Source organism: Xiphias gladius, chromosome 19 (assembly GCF_016859285.1).
Source record: "Xiphias gladius isolate SHS-SW01 ecotype Sanya breed wild chromosome 19, ASM1685928v1, whole genome shotgun sequence".
In the NCBI taxonomy this organism is placed as follows: domain Eukaryota; kingdom Metazoa; phylum Chordata; class Actinopteri; order Istiophoriformes; family Xiphiidae; genus Xiphias; species Xiphias gladius.
Window position 1 is genome coordinate 14,927,053 of NC_053418.1, and position 20,192 is coordinate 14,947,244.

The 20,192-nt window shown below is 42.7% G+C and overlaps 1 protein-coding gene across 6 annotated transcripts in view; it reads left to right on the top strand.

Annotated features, from left to right (window-relative positions):
* Positions 1-20,192, top strand: part of smtnb (smoothelin b) — a 50,624-nt gene that overhangs the window by 14,955 nt on the left and 15,477 nt on the right. For all 6 annotated transcript variants that reach the window (XM_040155254.1, XM_040155258.1, XM_040155256.1 and 3 more), the window contains exons 2-10: positions 383-540; positions 2,381-2,459; positions 2,546-2,624; positions 3,614-3,693; positions 9,624-9,726; positions 13,244-13,950; positions 15,621-15,672; positions 16,577-17,155; positions 19,827-19,900. In XM_040155254.1, the coding sequence (XP_040011188.1) occupies positions 383-540; positions 2,381-2,459; positions 2,546-2,624; positions 3,614-3,693; positions 9,624-9,726; positions 13,244-13,950; positions 15,621-15,672; positions 16,577-17,155; positions 19,827-19,900 (1,911 nt within the window). The remainder of the gene's footprint in view (positions 1-382; positions 541-2,380; positions 2,460-2,545; positions 2,625-3,613; positions 3,694-9,623; positions 9,727-13,243; positions 13,951-15,620; positions 15,673-16,576; positions 17,156-19,826; positions 19,901-20,192) is intronic.

A 20,192-nucleotide genomic window follows, 5' to 3' on the forward strand; every position in this document is an offset into this window, starting at 1 on the left:
TGTGTGAGGGCAGATTCGTTGACAGTCTGGCCCTTCTGGTAAACGAGTGCCTTATTTTCCCTGTGTGGCAGGGTTAATTACAGAGCGCAAGAGTCAGCAACTGATAGAAGTCAGTACTACAACTTGTGTTTCGACCCAACAACCCTGCAGTTGTGATTACTGACTGCCCTGTACTTACACTGAGAACAAGCCTCTGACCCTTTAGGAGCAGATTCGTAACTCTGGCCATTTCCTCACCCAGCTTCTGTGGTGCACTCACTCATGGATGCAAATATAAGAGTGACAAGTGACTTTTGGCTTTCTATGTGGCATCCTGCTGTGTTAGCACACTTCACAGACTTGACGTCCTGTTTGTGTTCGTCTTTTTATGTCGTGCACGCAGCTGGATGGAACTGTGGACCTGGACGAGAGACGCCTCATCCGTTCAGCCATCCGGGAGTTGAGAAGGAGGGAGATCGAGGACATGGAGGCTGCTCTGGCCAGCAAGAGATTTCGACCCACCCGCCTCAAACAGCAGGAGGATAAGGAGAACCAGCACAGGTGAGTCCACACAACATACAGACACACAAACACACACACAAACATAGACACACAGACACAGACCTGTCTTAATGACAAACTGCAAAAGACTAGGTGAACTGTAGATGCTGAGAAAACACTCACAAACCCAGATGCAGCGTTCCTCAACTCCAGTGGGAAAAGTCTGGAAAAGTCAAGTTAGGGAATCAGAGGAATCAAGGAAAACTGCAACCACAGTCAATTTTCCGTTTTCCATCTTGTGTGCACATTTCACATTCAGTACTCTCACTTTTCAAAGTTTGTCCTTATGTCAGATTACCAGTCAGCATTTAGGTCATGAGAGTGAGATTGAAGTCGTTTTTCTCAGTTCATCTATTTTATATTTATTTTTATTTGACATTCAGAGCCTTCACAGTGTTTTTTGCAGTTCAGTAATACACAGTCCCCAGCACCTGTCGTTCAGCTGAGGAATGTGGACATAGTGATAACTCAGCTCGATACCACCTCTGCCATTTTGTCAATAACCATGTTTTTGCTGGCAAAACCGAATGAGAAACAGGACAAACAGGGTTTAAATTATGAAAGGAGACACTCACTGTGTTACTGTAAGCATTGTGGTTATTGGTAGTTGAAAAATCTTAGTGGAATATATATCTTCATACAAACTATAATGATACTTTTATTAAAAATTTTAAAGATATTAAGATATCTTCGATGGTGATTGATGTAGTTTGGTTTATCAAAGCAGGTTTTTGCTGATGAACTTGAGTAAACTTATAACAACTGAACTTTTTCCTGAATTCCTGAAATCTATCCAATTAGAAGCTGCTGCTGTCAGCATCTTGCCAGATGTCATTCAAGAAATGCTTTTTTAACAGTTACATTCATTTGCAAAACATCATTAAGATCCTTTTGCTCTCTTGAGACATAGTATATATAACAACAAAGCCACAAAAATAGAATGTTAAACCTTTGATGGTCTTCAGTTTCTTCTCTGTGCAGGATGGCCTGAGTCCTTTTACAGGTGTTAATTTAAGACTGGAACTGGTTCAACGCTACGGCAAAATCCCAGCATCCGGTCTGGAGCACAGTAAAGACTGAACACTAGTGGATGTGAAGAGGATACCTGACCCTCTGCTGTCATTCTCTTTCTCTGTCACTGAAACCTATTAAGACCAGTGGCCGGGCATAATCATTTCCACTCGCTGCCGCTCTTTGATGACTTGGGTTACAATAACAAAAGAGGTGCTTCAGTGGAGCCGCTAGAGAAGGCATTCTTGCTGTAGCAAATGCATGCACATGCGCACATGTCAAGAAACACACACACACACAAAACCCATCTGAATGTTGCATTATACCGTGCTTCCCCTATCCCGTGGAGGAATGTGAAATATTCCACTCCAGCATACCACACATCCTTTTATACCAGCGAATGGAAGAAAGCAAGGATAATGAGGGAACTGGAGGAGCGTATGAGTAATAGAAACCAACTTAAAAGCAGGCGGTGAAATGGAAAAATAGGAGACTGAAAAAATGGAGAGTGAGAGTAGCCTTTTTCAGGCACTGTTTGTCACTGCTGTCGGATCTGTTATGCCACAGTATCGAGTTTTCCATGCTCAATTTGGGAGTGTTTCCTCTGATGGTTTATCTCCCAGCCAAGAATATGTTATCTTGGAATTTTCTTCTGCTGCCTTTCACAAGCACAGAGGGGCCTCAGGTCGGAGTCAGTGTAGCCAACAATTTGCATTCTGATATTTTAAGAAACTGTGGTTTTCAACTTGTCACTTTCTGCATGAGCATAAGTTGACGGTCACTCACAATGAACACCATTATAACCCCTTCACTGTCTCTGTTTTCTCAGGTCAGAATCCGGCGACAACTTAGACGTCCTGTCACGAAAACTGCAATCAATCCAGGACATTGATGAGCTCACCAAAATGGTGAGTACTGATGGACGAAAAACGTGAATTATGGTGACACTGCATGCTTGTGTGTGCACTGAGATTTTGTGTGTCTTTGCTTGAAGCTCCGTGCCGCCAGCGAGTACGAGGAGAGGAAGATGATCAGAGCAGCCATCCGACAAATCCGAGATGAACAGCAGCAAGGTGAGTCTAGCCGTTTGATAGAATGGAGTCCACCTGCGTCTGTATGTCTGTTAAATGTGATACCACTTTTCTGGTTAAGATGAAACTTAGAAAGATGCATCTTTCCACCGATTAGATGTAAATGTATTAACTCGGGTGGATGGATGATGCGTTTTGTTACTGTATTCTGGCAGCTTAAACACTTCAACTGAATAGCCTGAAGATGGTGCTGTAAAAATAAAGTTAGGGTACAAAATGGCAGAATTTGAAAGGCCATAATTAGGTTCTGGTTGACAGAAAACTTGCAACAAATGTATCAGTCCTTGCAAAGGGCATTAATTTGTCACCATAAACTGAAATTAAACATTTTTAACTCAATATTTTCAATATGATGTGATATTCTACACACCACTGCTCCAATCTTGATTGAACCAGTGGATTTGATATGTTTTGGCACCAAGCTCTGACAGTTAAAAAGGAAGGCACTGATTGGCCTGATGAGGGCGCTGTAATTAATGCCACAACTCCTCAACTGCCAGTTTAATTTCATTTTTATTATTTTTTAAGAGACTTGGTGGATAAATACACATTGTTAATGATTGCGTATGTATATTTCATGTGGGACAGATAGCAGGCTGTCTGTGGTTGCCATTGTTTCTATGGTAGATCAACCTATGATACTGCATCAGATAGTGGATTCTTTTCATTCCTTAGCGCTGTCTGGTCTGTGTGAGGCCCCTGTCACTCTGAAACACTATGATATACGGGCAGGGTGGAGGATACAGACTCACACACACTGTGATCAACTTCCACCCTGCCCAACCTCTTGAAGGGCCATATGAGGACACCTAAGATGGTCTTGTCATTTCACAAAGACCATGATGATTATAGAAATCTGGCAGTTGAGATAGGTGTGTATTTTTGTCAACTATTTTATTGTAATTATTGTCTAAACACTGCTACTGTGTGTGTGTGTGTGTGTGTGTGTGTGTGTGCGTGCATGTTTTTAGGGACTGTGGAGAGGGTTAAAGCTCCTGGTCGCTGCCTGGATCCTGAGAGTGTGGAGCCCCAGAGCAGCATGGGAACTGGAGTGAGTACAGCAGAGTTAAAAGAGTCATCATTGTAATTTATGGTAGGAGAAAATGATTAAATGTCGCAGCGGGAAGCTGATACAGTCCCCACGTCTCCATTACAACTGATGGGTAAACTGTCTCAAATCTAATATGCACTCCTGTCAGCTTCCATTTGCAAGAATGGACTGAGCACAGACCAATTTATGGGTGCTGAGTTTGTTTGCATGGCAACAGTCACCACTGAGGTTTCTTTGCTACCACAATGAAGAATGCAGCAAACAACAACAAGGCATTGTGACTTGAGTCACACACTGTGTCATGAATGTGGCTGCACCACATGTGCACACACAAAACACATGCCTATGCTGTCACGGAGCAAGGACTGTGTTTTGTTTTTTTTAACATCCTCATTCAGGTTTGACCATGTATGTGGAGAGAGATAAAATATACTTTGAGCCTGGTGTTTAGTGAAGGCAGTAAATTGTTTTTGACAGGCACAGTCTCCCAGCCATTGTCATTTGCACAGGCTTTTACATTTTGCCATATCCACACTCTAAAATTTAGCATTTAGAGTGAGTGTGTATGAGAGAGACAAGAGATTCAAGTATTTAGCATCTGATTAAATAGTTTAATTGCACTTTGATGTACGACATCACATCTCTCTGAGCCACTCTTTAAAACTCCGGACTTCAGCTTCCTCTCAGACGTCCTGGTGAGCTGACTGGCCCTCTGGCGGAGGAGAACAGGACTGTGTTTTCAGGGTTGGACTAAACTTTTGTCTTTTTCAGTGTAACAGATTGAATTATATGGCTGCTGCAGGAAACATGATGTGAAGACGTGAGGCTTAACTGTTTGCAAGAACGTGCCAGGTTCTTATCTGCTGTGTTTGATCACTGTTTTTGTTTCTGTTTCCAGTGGATGAGATCTCTATGGAGGAAAAACAAAGCTAATTCTTACAGTATGCAGTCACCACTGTTGTAACTGAGCCCTTTGAGTGATGAAAGTGAAGAATCACGTACAATACTGTATCTACACTTTGAAGGAAAATACAATCAGTCACATTATCAGTTGCTCATGTTCTAGTGGCTCATGCGTGAAGCACCCATTTTTTCCGCCACAGTGATGTAAAGAGGGAGAAATGAACGTTTGCATCACATTGTCTGTTGCAGCCTGTGCTTTGCTTGTGTGCAATCCTCTGTGTGTGTGTGTGTGTGTGTGTGTGTGTGTGTGTGTGTGTGTGTGTGTGTGTGTGTGTGTGTGTGTGTGTGTGTGTGTGTGTGTGTGTGTGTGTGTGTGTGTATTCTCCTCAGATAGGAAACGATTATAGGATGTTGGCGTCACAGGATGCACCAGCATTCAAGCCTTTTTACCTCACTTCCTGTAAGACAGCTGAGTGGCATGGTGCCGGGTCTGTGAGCCACAGGTGGTGTGATGGATGATGGGAGTTCAAGATGTGAATCATTTGGGGTGGGGGGCAGACAGAGAGGCAGCCCACCAGCTGTGCCTCAGCAGTCTAGTCTGTGCTGGAACGGGGACGTGGCCAAAAACAACATCAACCAGCAGCAGCAGCAGGGCTCCTTCCACTCACATCACAGCAGCGGATCTCTTTGAGCTGAGTGCAATTGTTCCATGGCAGATGGAGGTCCTAGATAGGCGTCGACAGCAGCCAAACACACACATACACATAGAAAACATGCAATATGTGTACACTGGCAGCAGCTTGAAACAAACACAAGCTCAAGAACTTGTGTGACAATAACTTAAAAGCGAAAATATATTGAGTGTATGTGTGTTTAATTAGTGGTCTAATGTAGCTGTTCATCTGTAATTTTACCAGAATCCAGCTCCCATTAGAAGTTAATGACTGTTTTTATGGTCATGGTTTACATGCAAGAATAGCTGAGGTACAGTAAAAGTTTCCTTTTGCTCATTTGGAAGAAACCATACCATAACAGCTTATAAAAAACTTTAATTACATGTATGTAGCAAAAAAAAAAAAATACCAGTAGGAAAATGGGATCTTTATTCATTATTATGGATAAAACTTTGCAAAATATGTAATAACTTAAATAATTTACAGTTGAATATCTCCTTGTCTCCAGTAAAACAGCTGCTGTAGAAATGAAAAAAAAAAGAGGTCAAAACAATGACAGACTGTGTCAGAAGTTAATGTGTCAACCAGGCAACTCTTTAACATGTTAGGAAAGAGTGTGTGTGTGTGTGTGTGTGTGTGTGTGTGTGTGTGTGTGTGTGTGTGTGTGTGTGCGTGCGTGCGTGTGGTAGGGGTCAGATCCCTGTGGAGACAGAATGGGAGGGAGGGGAAGTTAAGGGAGTGGCTTGTTGGTATTATGTGTGTATTTGTGTGTGTGTGTGTGTGGTGTTGGTGGTGGTGTACATGTTTGTGTGTGTGAGTATGTATGATGTGGCTGAGGGAGTAGAGCTGCAGAATAGCGGACGTCCTGACTCCAAGAGGGTTACTGCTGAGAGAGAGAGAGAGAGAGAGAGAAAGAGAGAGTCCGGAGAGGAGAAGGTAAATGTCACTGATTTTCCTGGTGTTGCGTGTCACAGACCAACGCTCCTCTCTGACTGTCTTCATCTTTTTTCCACTGAGAGACATCTTTCCACATCTGTCTGTGTTTTTTTCTGTCTGATTGAAGAATGGGACGTGCCTGCCTCTCTGTTTACCTTTCAGGTTTGTGTGCATAATGGTTTGTTTGCTGAGTTATTTCAAATTTTTGTTCATTTTAGCGGACAGGCTATATTTTAGGATATAGATGACACCTTGATGATGAATGAGATGAAGTTGGTTCATTGGACCTATACAGAAAATAATGCAATGAAAGAATGTAAAAAAAAAAAGGTTAAGATAAAGCTTGAATATATGATGTTTGTATTTTAAACCTAATTAGTAGGGAACAGGTTTGCATGCCATCTAGGTGTGTTGAGAGAGCACAGGTAGTCTGTTGGGTGGGCGGGTGTTGCAGCTCCAGACAGAGTTTTGTTTGTTCTCTGATCTCATCATAAACATGTTGCAAGAAGAGACCTGAGGAAAGAGTAGCTTAACTGTCTAAAACCGGGTCTAGCCGCTGCAATAGAGAGGGTTTATCAGACTTTGGAGATGACTTTTGTGCTGGAAGGGGAAAAAAAGTACAGTGGATCCATTTTGGAAAAAAAAAAGCAGTAAGTAAGCCTTAGAGTGGCATTTGATGATTTGCAGTAAGTAAAAATGGGAATGAGACTCAGGGCTGACTTCTTCTGTGGGTTTCTTCACTCCAGATTGAGAGTGTGTGACACCAGGATGATTGCTACTTCATTCCAGCTACTGTATTTCCGTTATTGGAGGTAAGCCGAGCATGTGGTTCCTCAGGCTGCAGTAATGGAAAATGAGCCACCAGGTTTCTACTCTCCTTCTTCCACTTGGAGGCATGGGAGACCACTGGAGTGGTGGATTTAATTGTCATGGAAAACTGGAGCATTGAAATTGGTGTGTTAATCCGTAGCCGATCTCAGCTGTCTGAAACGGTTGGTGAAGGAGGTGTGTGCCTCAGCGCCTGCTCAACCTCAGCCTCATTGTTTTGTTTTGTTTTTTTTTTGTTTTTTTTTTGTGGAGTTGAGGGTTCAGAGGAGTCCAGATGGCCCACGCCTTGCTGTGGTCACGAGAGAGCATAGTTGTTTTTGTGTGAGATTTTGCAATTATAGTCCAACACAAACAAGCTCCTGAGGCCAGATGGGACAAGTGGTTCGGGTGAGTGTTGGAGTGGGACGGTGTTGGTGCTGGTTCCACTCTGTTAGGTTCTCAATGTTGGTGCCAGAGGAAAGCCGCTAATGAAAGCATGGTGGCTGGCAGCAGGTACCAAGCCCTGGTCTGCGTCTCCAGTTCCACTTTATCTTCCCTTTTTTCCCTCTGCCTCACTGTCTGTGAGAAAAATGTTCCCTGTGGTTTAGTGGGAGCTGTGAAATGATGGCTGTCTGTCTGACTCCTGGTAGAAGCAGGAGAGGGAGAGGAGTGACGGGCGAGGAAACACTCGCTCTCTCTAATTGTGTTTATGGCTCAAACACAATTATCTCCCCGTGACTCTTTGATTGAGTGACTCCACTCGGAAGGAGATTGTCCTTTGTTTGTGACCTCTCGCATTATTACGCTGTAGTGCCTTCAGACTTTTGTGTTGTTGCAGAGGACCGTTTGTGTCCTCATCAGACACTGTAATAACTCGTTAAAGGAACATTCCATGAAATTTCTGCTTTCCACTGCGGTGTCCCAAACTGTATCAGCAACATTTACCCTTATCTTGAAAAGCTGCAAAGACTTTTTTATGCCACTTTTGTTTTTTTGCTCTGAATTAAGAAAAAGTGGAAGCTGGAAAAAGTGACATTGGAGCACCTTCCATGTAGATTTACATCACTATGATGACACATTTAGTATCTAAATTCTCTTGCTTCCTTTTGAGGAAAGTCTTTTTTTTCTTTCACAGACACAGGTTTAATCATCTGTCTTTGTTTATAACCCGAGCAGTCCCACTCCAGATTCACCTTTCCTTCTGGTGCTGCCGTTTCTTGCAACAGTGTCTGATTACATTTTTTCTCCTCAGTGATTGAGCCGCTCTGCCCTGTAATCTGCTCAAGGTGGGGAAGGTCACAGTCGACAGAGCAGAAAGCCGCGACTCCTTTCTCACCTCTGCCTCTCACTTGTGTTTAAATTCGAACAGGCTTTGTATTTGGTCACCGCATTAACTCGTGGTCCCTCTCTGTCGGCTCTGATCACACCCTGCATTGATTAAAAGCCTTTAAAACACAAAGGTGTAATTTATAAGATCTTCACACTGCGGCTGACAACTATGCCAGTCTCCTCGCTACGATAACATTGCTTACACATGGAAAACTGATTTCGGCCTGTGATTGTGTGGTTGGGTGTGTGTGCTTTCTTTGCTTGCTTGAATGTGTGTGAATATGTTTTCAGAAGCTTTTTGAAGTAATGGTAGGCTGTAAATCTGAGTCTAAGTATTATATTCTCAGTATGTAAGGTCATGTCCTCTATGTTTTTTCAAGATTCACCAAACACCTCTTGTAAAACACCTTCAAGGAGATTATATTCTGTGATATGGTTACAGAATGATGCATACCACCTGAAGCTCAGCACAAGAGCGTTTTGCCCTTTAATAGAAAAAATTTGCAAATCCTCGGAGGGTTGTGGATTAAGAATATGTTGGGGAGTGATTTAAAGAGTGTTTGCGCACATGCTCGGAGGAGCCTTATTTGTGCAGCTGATTCTCCTGTGGAGTAGCTCAAGGTCAGGCACAGGAGGGCCAACAGTAGTGCCGGCATCTTTATCTTTCCCTCTCTGTCCTCCTCTCCACATCTCTCCTGTTTCCTCTCCACATGCCAAAATACGGCTGCCTCTCATTCGAGATCCCCCTCCTGCTGCGACTTTACTCTGTCAGTGCAGGACAGCACCAGGGTGTTGCAGAAAAGCTGCATTTTGTACTGCGTTAGACTGCAGGTAATCTTGAAAGAGTAGGAGCTACCCAAGTCAAGTCAGGCAGTAAAGCGTAACACAGTATTGAACCAGGCGTTTAATGTATATGGCGGCACTTTTCGCTATCGGGGCATCTCTCTAAAACATATGAAATGGAAAATAAAACAGATCTTTACTTTTCCAGCTGGCCAAGCATGTTGCTCATCGTTGCTGGAGCATCTGACCTTGACCTCCAACCAAAGGCTGTTGTGATCCCTAGCTGACCTCAAACAGAGGATCGTAGAACTGATGTTTTACTCCAGTTTTTATCAGAGCAAGGGGCTGGCAGTCTGGCAGTGGCTGGCTGCTGTCCCAAGAAATAGCTGAAGACATTGTGACCTGAGAAATTAAAGAGCATGAAGTGCACTTTAATTTGCACTGAGCATGTGTGATTCTTATTCTTTTTTCTTTTTTTCTTTTTTTTTTTTTTCACAGGAGACAGAGCGGGAGAGTCACAGTGAACGTGAGCATATCAGATCTCAGATCCGGGAGCTACACGGCCAGCAGACACAACAAAGCAGAGAGCTGCAGACAATAGGTGAGGAACACTCATTCAGCACCAAACTGCACCGGACTACTCTTGAAATTAGAGGACATCTTTGGACCATCTGCATTAATACATATTGTCTACAGGATATACATAATTGCCCTCACATTTAGATCATGTTTGGACATGCCACTCTTTAGGGATCGTTGAAATACAAAGGCTTGTATTTAAATACTGTACACATTCACCTAAAGATTAAGTCTGGGTAAGCACTAAAAACTTGAAGCTAACACTGATGACCTCTGTTGTGTGTACCTGTGACTGCTTACATACGTCTTGATGCAATTTCCTCTTCACTGCCTGTTAAAATAGTCCGCCATAGGAGCCATTCTCCTGAGGTGGCGGTCAGGAGGTCATATTAGTTCAGGCTCTTTAAGCTCCTTCATCTAACTCTATTAACCTTTTGGAGTCACTCACAGCCATAGGCTTAATGAATTTGGTTTTTTAAGTATGAAGCAGTTTCATAAACTGCTCTGTTAGCCCAACCATTAATAAAGTAGTATGAATGCAAGCCTTCAGGATGGAATGAATGTGCTTCGTTCACTTGAATCCTTGAATCTTTGCAGGCATAGCTTGTAAAATGACAAACGTGCATTGTTGATGAGTGATAAAATTTTTTACAAACCTACGTATAGCTTGTCCAATTTAAACACCTCGGGAAAAAGAATTAATTGGAAAAATCCCCTTCGTATACGACATCAGATTTAACTTTGATCATCCTTGGCTGAAGATGAAAGTGTTTTTCATCTTTTATTTAAGCTCAGGCCTGGTTGACCCAAACCTGGCTCCCAGTGTTTTTTCTCATAGACCTGGGGGTTGGTGGTGGGGTTACGGGAAGCAACGGAGGGAAACCCAACAGCCACACCTTGGCTAAATAAAGCTGATACCAGAACAGAACTGAGGCTCGCTTGACGTGGCGGAGAAACTCCCCAGAGTTCCTGAGTTATCCCTGCCTTACAATTTAAACCAGGGTGAAGTTAGGGTGAACAAAAAAAGACCACCATAGAAAAGACATGGGAAAAGACACGGGATGTTTGAGGTTGGGACAGGACAGTGTAGCCAGGGTGGGCCTGTGGTTCTTGTGTTTTCAGCAGAGTGAAAGTTGCAGAAAATGAAAGATTATCTTGGTTTATCAGTGGCTTGCTGATTTTGGTCTTTGAACGCAGCACAAATACATACCTCTACCTCTCTGACAAAAGAGCTTATATTTACATTCTTTACCTCAATGACCATGTGTCCAGCCATACTGCATTCTAGTGCAAACTGTAACTGGTAAGGCTGTGATTTAGGAAATGAAATGTTTGCAGAGACTCTCAGTGGAATGTGCCGTGTGCCTCAAATTCCCAAAAGAGTGAAACTCGCTCAAGTTGGAGCACAATACTAATTCCAATTTCACACAGAACTTTGTGAATGACATGGAGGACTGAAAACAAGAGCATCTCTTGTATTACCATTAATAGCAGGCCTCTACTCATGCATATATATCAAGTTATTATCATTCACAAAAGATCAAGGTCTGCAAATGCAGCACCATTCAAGTCACTGCGAAACCAAAGAAGTGAATGAGACCCTTTTATAATCCCAATGTAAATTCTAAAAACAAATTGATCAACCACTCTCAATTAATGTCAAAAATAAAGACTGAACTATCTCAACAACCACAACAACTATATCTCATGTTCCCCTCAGGATGAATTACAGTAACTTTGGTGATTCCTTTACTTTTACATCCAGCAAGATCATCAGCTCAAACACTTTAGTTTACTTTGAAAATTTAAGGGCATTGTCACTGTGAACGTGTTAGTGCGCTGACATTAGCTCAAAGCACCACTTTGTACAGCCCAAGTACAGCTTCCCAGAGACGCTAGCATGGCTGTAGACTCTTAGTCTCGTTAACAGCATAGTGCATAGATTTTCTTTATGTGGTAACATTATGAAAAGCTACTGTAACAACTGGTATAAGAGGAGTGAACGTCACTTGGTCTCAGTTATTTATAGAACCAGTAAATTTACAATAGAAAAATGTGTTCTTCCTGTTATGTTTAACGCATGTTAAAAACTGGTCATCAGCACTCACAGCAAAGTGGAAGAACTTGTGTTGACCCATTCACAGTCAGGAGAAACATGACCTTTCCTTGGGTCATTGCTTGAGTGTAAAAGAAGCATAAAGAAAGCCTTGGTTGTCCTTTGTTTGTACGCTATATATATTGACTGGCAGCGGAGTGCGCAAGTGCAGCTTTTGTAGCTATTTTGAAGCAAAGCGCAAGCCTCTCATTATCCAGTAGCAGTGGGGATTTTCCCAGAAATCGCTACACAATGGACATGACGGTTTCTAAATGACAAAAATATGAACAATAACATGAGAGTTTGTGGAAGGAGCACAGTTGTCCAGTAATTGAGTTTGGGTTGAGTGCATCATTAGATGTAGACACTGCTGTCTAGTAGACCATTCATACTGTCACATGTGGTAGCCATTTATTGTCCCAATTGTGTGTCATAATCACATTTTCTACTAAGACAAAATTACATAATCATCTGGTCTGTTTAATCAACAACTTGCTGCCATTTATAAATTGATTGTTCACATTTAAGGTAGCATCTTTTTTGGGGAGTTGTTATGCAATAAGGAGTAAAAAAAACATCAGCTGTTTTAAATGAAGCTGTGAAATGTCCAGCCTTAATCCTGTCTAGTTCAAAGTTGAAGGAGATTGCTGTGTGCTGTGTTGCTGTGCTGCCGGTCGGACTGGAGTCCGTCTTTGATTTGGTTTGTAAATGACAGCCATGCATACTTGGCAGACCCCATTTGGTTGCAGAGTTGGTGCAAACACAGGTCATGCCTTGGTGTCTGCACGTGATGTGGGAATTGGATACACTTTTGGTTTTTCTCTGTTTTCGTTATCTGTTATCGTCACTAGAAGTACTGTCGGGTGTTGGAGGTAGAGACTATCACAGGGGGAGGATGTGGGCAGCGCTCTGTTGTTTGGAGTGTGGTTTCCTGAAGAGAGAAAAAGCAGTGAAGGAGCCTGGACAGAGGGGAGGGGAAGTACTTGTCCTAGTCTCTATTTCACCCCCACTTCCTCTTCGAATGTACTTACCACCTACGGTTGTGCCACATGCTCCCATTCTCCACTCGTGACCCTTCCGTCTCCTTTACGCACATCCACCAACACAATTTCACAAATCTTGCTCAGGAACTGAGGCGAGTCTGGAGGAAATGCCTACATCCCCTCATGTCTCCACGTGCCTCCTCTGTGATCCCAAGTGATTATTTTCTAGCCAGGCCTCTCATGGGGTCTCATTGCCGTGGAAGTATTTCATTTCTATCATTTCAGTCTTTAACTTACATACCTCCTGTTTGCTCAGATACAGTATACAACCTCTTCATTTTAGTTTACTACTGACATAAGAGGAAAAACAGACATAAAAATCAGTTTTTACAAAAACAGAAAATCCACAATATATAGAAAGGCATTTATTGCTCATCTTTCATTTATGTTTTCTCTTGCAGGCTCCAACTCAGGCATGGTGTTGGTTCTCGATCACCTGGTGAAGGATGATGGCTCTGGACCTCTGCTGATCCAGCCTCAGAGAGAGGCTGTGACTCCAGAGCCTGACCTAGTCCTGTCTCACCGTCAAAGGTCGGACTCCTCAGCTTCAGACCGCAGTGTGACATCGGTGCTTTCCAGGTCCAATCTGGATTCTGTGTCCTCAGATAAGAGTCTGGGCTCAGCCTACAGATCCCGGCTAGACTCTGGAGCCTCAGAGAGGAGCCAGAGTTCCTCCCAGCGTGGTCGGCTAGACTCTGGGGCATCAGAGCGAAGCGTCAGCTCCCAGTCCTCCGTCAGACAGAGACTGGGCTCAGATGTTTCCGACTCTGGGGTCAGCCCCCATTTGGGCTCTGTGGCTTCAGACAGTGTTGGTCCTTTGTCAAGGAAAAGGACTGACTCAGGGACATCTGACCAGAGCGTGAGTATGTCATCTGAGGAGAGGGGTCCAGGGGAGGAGTTGGAGATAGCCACAAGTGGTTCAACTTGCAGCACAGATTCAGACACCGAGAGCAGAAGCCAAGGTCCAGCCAGCCTCCAGGCTCAGTCCAACCAGGATAGCATCGTTGACAAGGAGCAGCCTGATGGGGCCATTTTATCTCGGAGCGATCCTGCAAATGGCCTGCTCAGTGGCAGCACCAAGGGAAAAAATGACTTCCAAAAACAAAAGGTAGAGTATACAGTCCTTGTATCAGATGAATACCTGTTGTCTTTGAGTCAGGAACATACAGACAGGTGACAAATTAAAGGAAAAACCTGAATAAAAGAGTGGAGGGGCATAAAAAATGCAGCTTCCATACAGGGCACGAGGGATTACTGAAAATGGAAATCTAGCATAAATCTATAAAGTCAGCATTCAGTCATAAGCAGCCCATTGAACGTCATTTGCCAGGAACAAGTGCACTGCGAACATCAGTGTGCAGGCAATTAGCCCCTCAGCTGCAGCACATTAAGCAGCAAGTTAAACATACCTGCAAAGGTCACATCGGCCCAGTAAGATGCTGGTGTTGTCCTCACTCCTCAGTATCACTAACAACATGCTGTCAGCCCATGACATGTAGCTTCAGTGCAAGTTTGTTTACTTTGTCTCTTGTTCCCAGCTGCTGTCAGCCAAACACCAACACTCCCCTCCATAAGGAGCATTTCTGATATTTTCCCAAAGACCTTTTTTCTTCATGTTAATAACAAAAAAATATTTACAAAATCTTTTTAAAAATGCTGACCTTATTTTGACTATGAAAAGAGGACTAAATGTGATTTCAGATTCTGGACAAATCTGTTACACAGGTCTGTCGACCGCCATTGTCAAGATACCAAATAAGGGAATATCTATTGGAAGAATGGTTTTTGTCCCTTCAGCAGAGTCACAGATACTCGTAGAGTCTATACTAAGGGGCATTGTGGCTGTTGTGGAGGCTTACTAAGACACTTCATGTTACTTTTTCTTTTAATTTGTTCACCCGTCTGTATCTCAGAACAATTTGACCCAGCTGAATTGCAGCAACGATACGCAGCATTTATCATGACTACACCACTAGAGTGGGGTGTTGAGCTACATAGTCACAGTCACGTGCAGAAACAGTCCAAGCTCTTGCTTTGTTTCTTTCCATTACATTTTCCCTGACAAGAAAACCCATCACTCCATTCTTCAGTGACACCCAGGTCACATAAACACACCGTGCTGAGCTCCTGTTTGGAAATGTTTAACTTTTGTTACTTGGCTACACAAACAAACTGTGCACCTGAGTGTCTCTGCTTCACCTCAGGGGCATGTGAGCCTCACCTGCTGCCAGAGAAGGATAGACATTGTTATAGGCTAGAGGTTCTGTCTCTCTGCTGTTTCTGCACCGACTGTTAACTGTTAAGCAACATTTCCCGTCTTGGAGGCTCAGGTCACCATGATGCCATCCTGTCGCTCCTCTAAATATGTTTACCCAAGGCTGGCCCCAGACATCTTTTATTGTTCCCTGCAATATACGCTGATGATCAGTCTCCTGACAGTAATGTAAACACTCTGGGGCCCATCTTGGCCCAAGCTGCCAAAAAAAGAACAGAGGCCCACTGCTTCACTCCATATACAAATGTTACATAATGAAAACACCGCCAGTCGATTCTGTATTTAGGATTGTGTAAGTCTGTGTGTGTGTGTAGTTGTCACCACGGCCATCCATGCAGACTCTTGCCCCTCATGAATGTGCATTGCTGCCCTATTTAACATGGAGCTGCTCAGTACAGTAGCTCTGTTGTTGTCAATCCAGGCAGAGTGCATGTTAACCCCTTAATTTTCTCTACTCCCTCAACTAATTGTTCTGTCATGTTTCTTTTTTTTTCCCTTTTTAGATAACAGTTACCAGGGATCTCCCCCTCACTCATGACAAGGCAAAGCATTTTGGTAAGAAACTAGTCCATCTCTATTAGTCCTGAACTGATTAATCAACATCATTTTTTATCTTTTTTGGTCTTTTAATCTTTTAAGACATTTAGCAAGGAAAACTACCAAACATTAATCATTTCCAGCTTCTGAGATATGAGGATTCACTGAATCTCAATGCTTTAAATAATTGTTAATTGAATATATTTGGGTTCAGTTGTGTTGATTTAAAAGAACGAGCAGTTTTTAATATTCTAAAAAATCATGATGATCATTTTTCACAATTTTTTTTTTTGGACATTTTATAGACCAAATAACTGATTAACTGTTAAGTGTGTATGACAGTATCATACCAGTATATGGAGACAATCACAGCCATTCATGTGACCATGTAGGGCCACACACAGGAAAGAGGGCTGGGAAGAGAGCATGTTTTAATATACGCCATTTTCTTTCTGTCTACCAGACAGTGCTCTCCACTGTATATAAACTGTGGTTTTCTTCCCGAGCAGCACATCTTTTTTTTCCTTTATTAGGGTGACCTCAGTGAATATCTTTTCCTCTAATCACTAGTGTGTTTTTCCATTCGAAGGTCTTTGCCAAATCATGAGCTTTGTACACAGTATCTAACAGTATTAAGGATCAGAGGATGAAAAAGTATCCATGAGTGGAAGAAACGTGTCCTGAAAAGTCCAAAAAATAGGAACTGAAAGACAGTGAAATGGGGGAGGATAAGTCAGGCACAATTAAGGGGGTGGAACAAAACCTAGAGAGAGGAGGAAAAGAGGAGTGGGATTTGTAGGTGGAGGAGGAGATAATATAAGGAGATGGTAGAGGGGATCGAGGCTCCGTGACTCTGATGTACTGAGCTCTTCTGGGTGTTTTTCTGTGATTTCAACTTCCCTACTGCATTATGTCGTTCCAGCACCTGAGAAGAAAGATGCTATATTGGAACAATTCAACCGCACCAACTCTGTACGTGATCGAATGCGCAAGTTCACAGAGCCCAGCCAGAGCCCAAATGTCCCAACTTTGAAGAAAGCTCCTCTGAGGAATGGGACAACCTCCGGCAGCAGTGGCCAGACAAATCTCTCCAGAGCTACTGAGCTGTTTACACACACAACAGCATCCCTCAATACATCTGGAGACTCCAAGTCTCAGACCTCTGCTGCATCTCAGAGTCAGGCCACACCTCAGCCAAGAGGTGGGGTTAATAAACCTCCGTCTTTAGCTAGCCAATCGGAGAACTCCATGGGTGGGACGAGGCATCCAGCTGAAAAAGATGTGCACGCCTACAGTAACTCAAAGGAAGAGAGGACCCCAGGGAGAGCAGCTGGACAGCAGGTCACCCAGGGAGAGGCAGACCCAGACATGAAGACTTTCCTAACCATTGAGATCAAGGATGGGCGCACCATCTCCTCTACATCCTCCCCTAGGGCCAACATTGTCCCCATCACCAGCATGACTCCATGCATCACCCCTAATCCTCAAGGGCAGAGAGCAGGTAGGAGCATCAACCTTATAGCAACAGGAAGTGCTTATATTGTAACTCAATCAGTGCTCAAATAACCAGTTTAACATTGTGCAATATTTTGCAGCTTTTGGTTGCGTTGTGTTGGAATCGCAACTGAAAACCATTTCTTTTGTTTTATCTTAACTTATTTTCAGTGCACTGGGTTTTTTAGGTAAAATGTAATTACATTGACCCTTTAAGCTTTCTGTGGAGCTGGTGCAGTATGCAAAGCTGCAGCCCACTGTGTTTCAGGAGATATGAATCCTAATTTAGCCACTAAATGAGATTCCTTGTTAATATCAACCCTTAGATCGTGATGGAATAGCAATCGCTGTGGGAGGCAACCGGGACCAATGAATCGGTCCCAAGTGGGATGATGAAAAGGGTTTTTGTGAGACCAGGCAAAGCACATGGATGAGTGGGGATAGATGTTGGGGCCGAATACAAAACGGCATGATTGTACTGAAGGGTTTTTGTTGTATAGTGGGAATGTTGTTGCAGTGTGGTGGGGTGTGAGGTCAGTAGTCAACAGCAGAGAGTATATTGGGACAAAGGAAACAACAACTTATTGTCTCAAGCCAAGCTGAATAGTAATAACGTTACTGTATAACAGTACAATTGGATAAGCCTACACAGAAGATCTTGTGTGATACTCGCTGTTATTTTAAATGAATAAGCACTAGCTTACATTATCCCTTTGAGCATGCTCTTAAATTAAGACAAAGACTTTGAGAATTCACTCCACTGGTCAGTTTGCCTGTTAAGAGATGAGAAAATAGAAACCACAGTCATGGGTAACATGGTCTTGTGATTAAAGACACTGTTACATCACAGCAACGTCCATGGTTTGAATGCAGCAAAAGACCTTTGCTTCAAGTTATTCTTCTCCATTGTCTGTGTTTTCTGTCTGGTAAACATGGATGCCAGAAAAAGCATATATGTGTACCTGGTAGATTACTTGCCCTGATGCTCCATGCTAACACTTTAGGGTACAATGTTCAGTTTTAGTACTTGACAGGTATTGTCTCAAAAGTAAGGAAACCATTACTTGAAATATAACAGGTCTTAAACCAAATTGAATGTAGAATTCAATGATATGCAGTACATCTAGTGGCTTTTCACACACCTGTAGTTTATATGAAAAAATGAGATGAATATAACATTTTTGGATTTTGGGCATTTTATACCTTTTATTAGTGAGCAAAGAATAGAGAGAGGACAGGAAATGAGGGAGGACAAAAAGCAACAAAGGTTCTATTGCAGTACACAAATCAGGGATGTTGTGGTTCATCGTCAGCACCTTAACCCCAAGGCTACAAGGGCGCCCTTTGAAAATAATTGAATGGGAAAAAATTAGAGACGATTTTCCCTTTTTTCTAAGAAGTGAGTATAATGGATGATAGTTATATATAAATATTACTGATTAGCAGATGAAAACATTATTGCTCACCTGAATAGTTTGAAAAATAATGCACAGCCTTATCATCTGTATTGAGCTGATAGCATTTGATTTTTAGTGAATCTGCATGTAGCAAAAAAAAACAAACAAACTTTTTAATTACTAAAATATGTAATATTTAGAGAACCACAGCAAGTGTTAAGTGGCATCCATAGATGGTATGAGTTTCTATATTCTAAAATCTTAATATGCACGTTGAGCAGTGGGCCAGTCTCTCATAAACATAATGTTCTTGTAATGTCATGTAATGTACATACTCAGTGAAGTACATACTCTTAACAGTACCAGCAGGGACTCATTAATTGCATGAAACCAAAAACATGAACGGCATGAATCTCAGTCCATTTCAGAAGCAAAGCTACAGCTACAGCTGCTGTTACGGTCTGTCCATGCAATACGTCTTAAGTTTCAGCTCTTCCCAGCAACCGGGACCTCTAACCCAAACAGTTTATTTAAGACTCAAGCTGGACCTGTGCGATTACAATCTCCTCACCTCTTTCAACCACTCCAACCCCCACCCCTCTCCAGGACATATTCTGGCAGCCCCACTGGGCTCCTTCACAAGAGTCACACGGTTTCTTTTCAGCTCAATTTGCTTTAATGGTTTTGGGCTCCTTTTTTGGGAACCTCCCTGTCTCCCACTGACCGAGAGCAGACTACATTTGTGTCTCCAGTTTCTCTCAAAAGCAGCTACCAAGACTCTTAAATGTACTCTGTCCTGTGCTGGTGTGCATCAATCCTGTATTTTATGATATAGCTTTTATGTATGTGTGTGTGTGTGTGTGTGTGTGTGTGTGTGTGTGTGTGTGTGTGCGTGTGCGTGTGTGTGTGTGTGGAGGGGGGGGCAACAAGTCACAAGGAAATGCATGTGTGTACTCTTGGAGGCGAATGAGGAGGGCTGTTTATGTTTAAGGTGGCGTCATCTACATTTTCAATCTCTCTCGTTAGACATGAGTCCGTGTTGTTTATGACACTATGGCAGCTTATGTAACTAACTAATGGCTATCACCAACACAGTGCAAAGCCATGCACACATCTCAACTGTACACATGCATATAGGCGCCAGGATCTTTCTTGGCCTTTGGAGTTTGCTCTTTTTCATCTCATAGCTGTGGGTTAAATCAAGCTCAATTTAAAGTCTCATTAGAAATATTTTATGTTTAAAATCTAGGTAAATCTTTGTGTATTCTGTGTCTGTTTCAGAGTTGACCCTCGATTTAAGAGCAATGCCATTCAAGATCTCCTCATCCGGCGTCTCCTCAGGATCCTCCGTCAAGGTACAGTCTGGCTTAGGAAATATTTTTTGGGAGATCACAAAGATCACAAAACTGAGGCTCCGCAGAAACTAGACAGAATTTGTCAAACATACTTAAAAAAAAAAAAAAAAAATCTGTTTCCTGTCCCCTTCTGATTAAAAACGAAAGTTATGTTTTCGTCTACAGTTCAATTTCTGATTAGTGATTCAGTTCAATTCGTCTGGTTATTATGCAGCATCTCTGTCACAGCAATCACCTATAAAGGCCTGAAAAGTGAGTGAGTCAGGACAATGAAAGGCAGACAGAGTGTGAG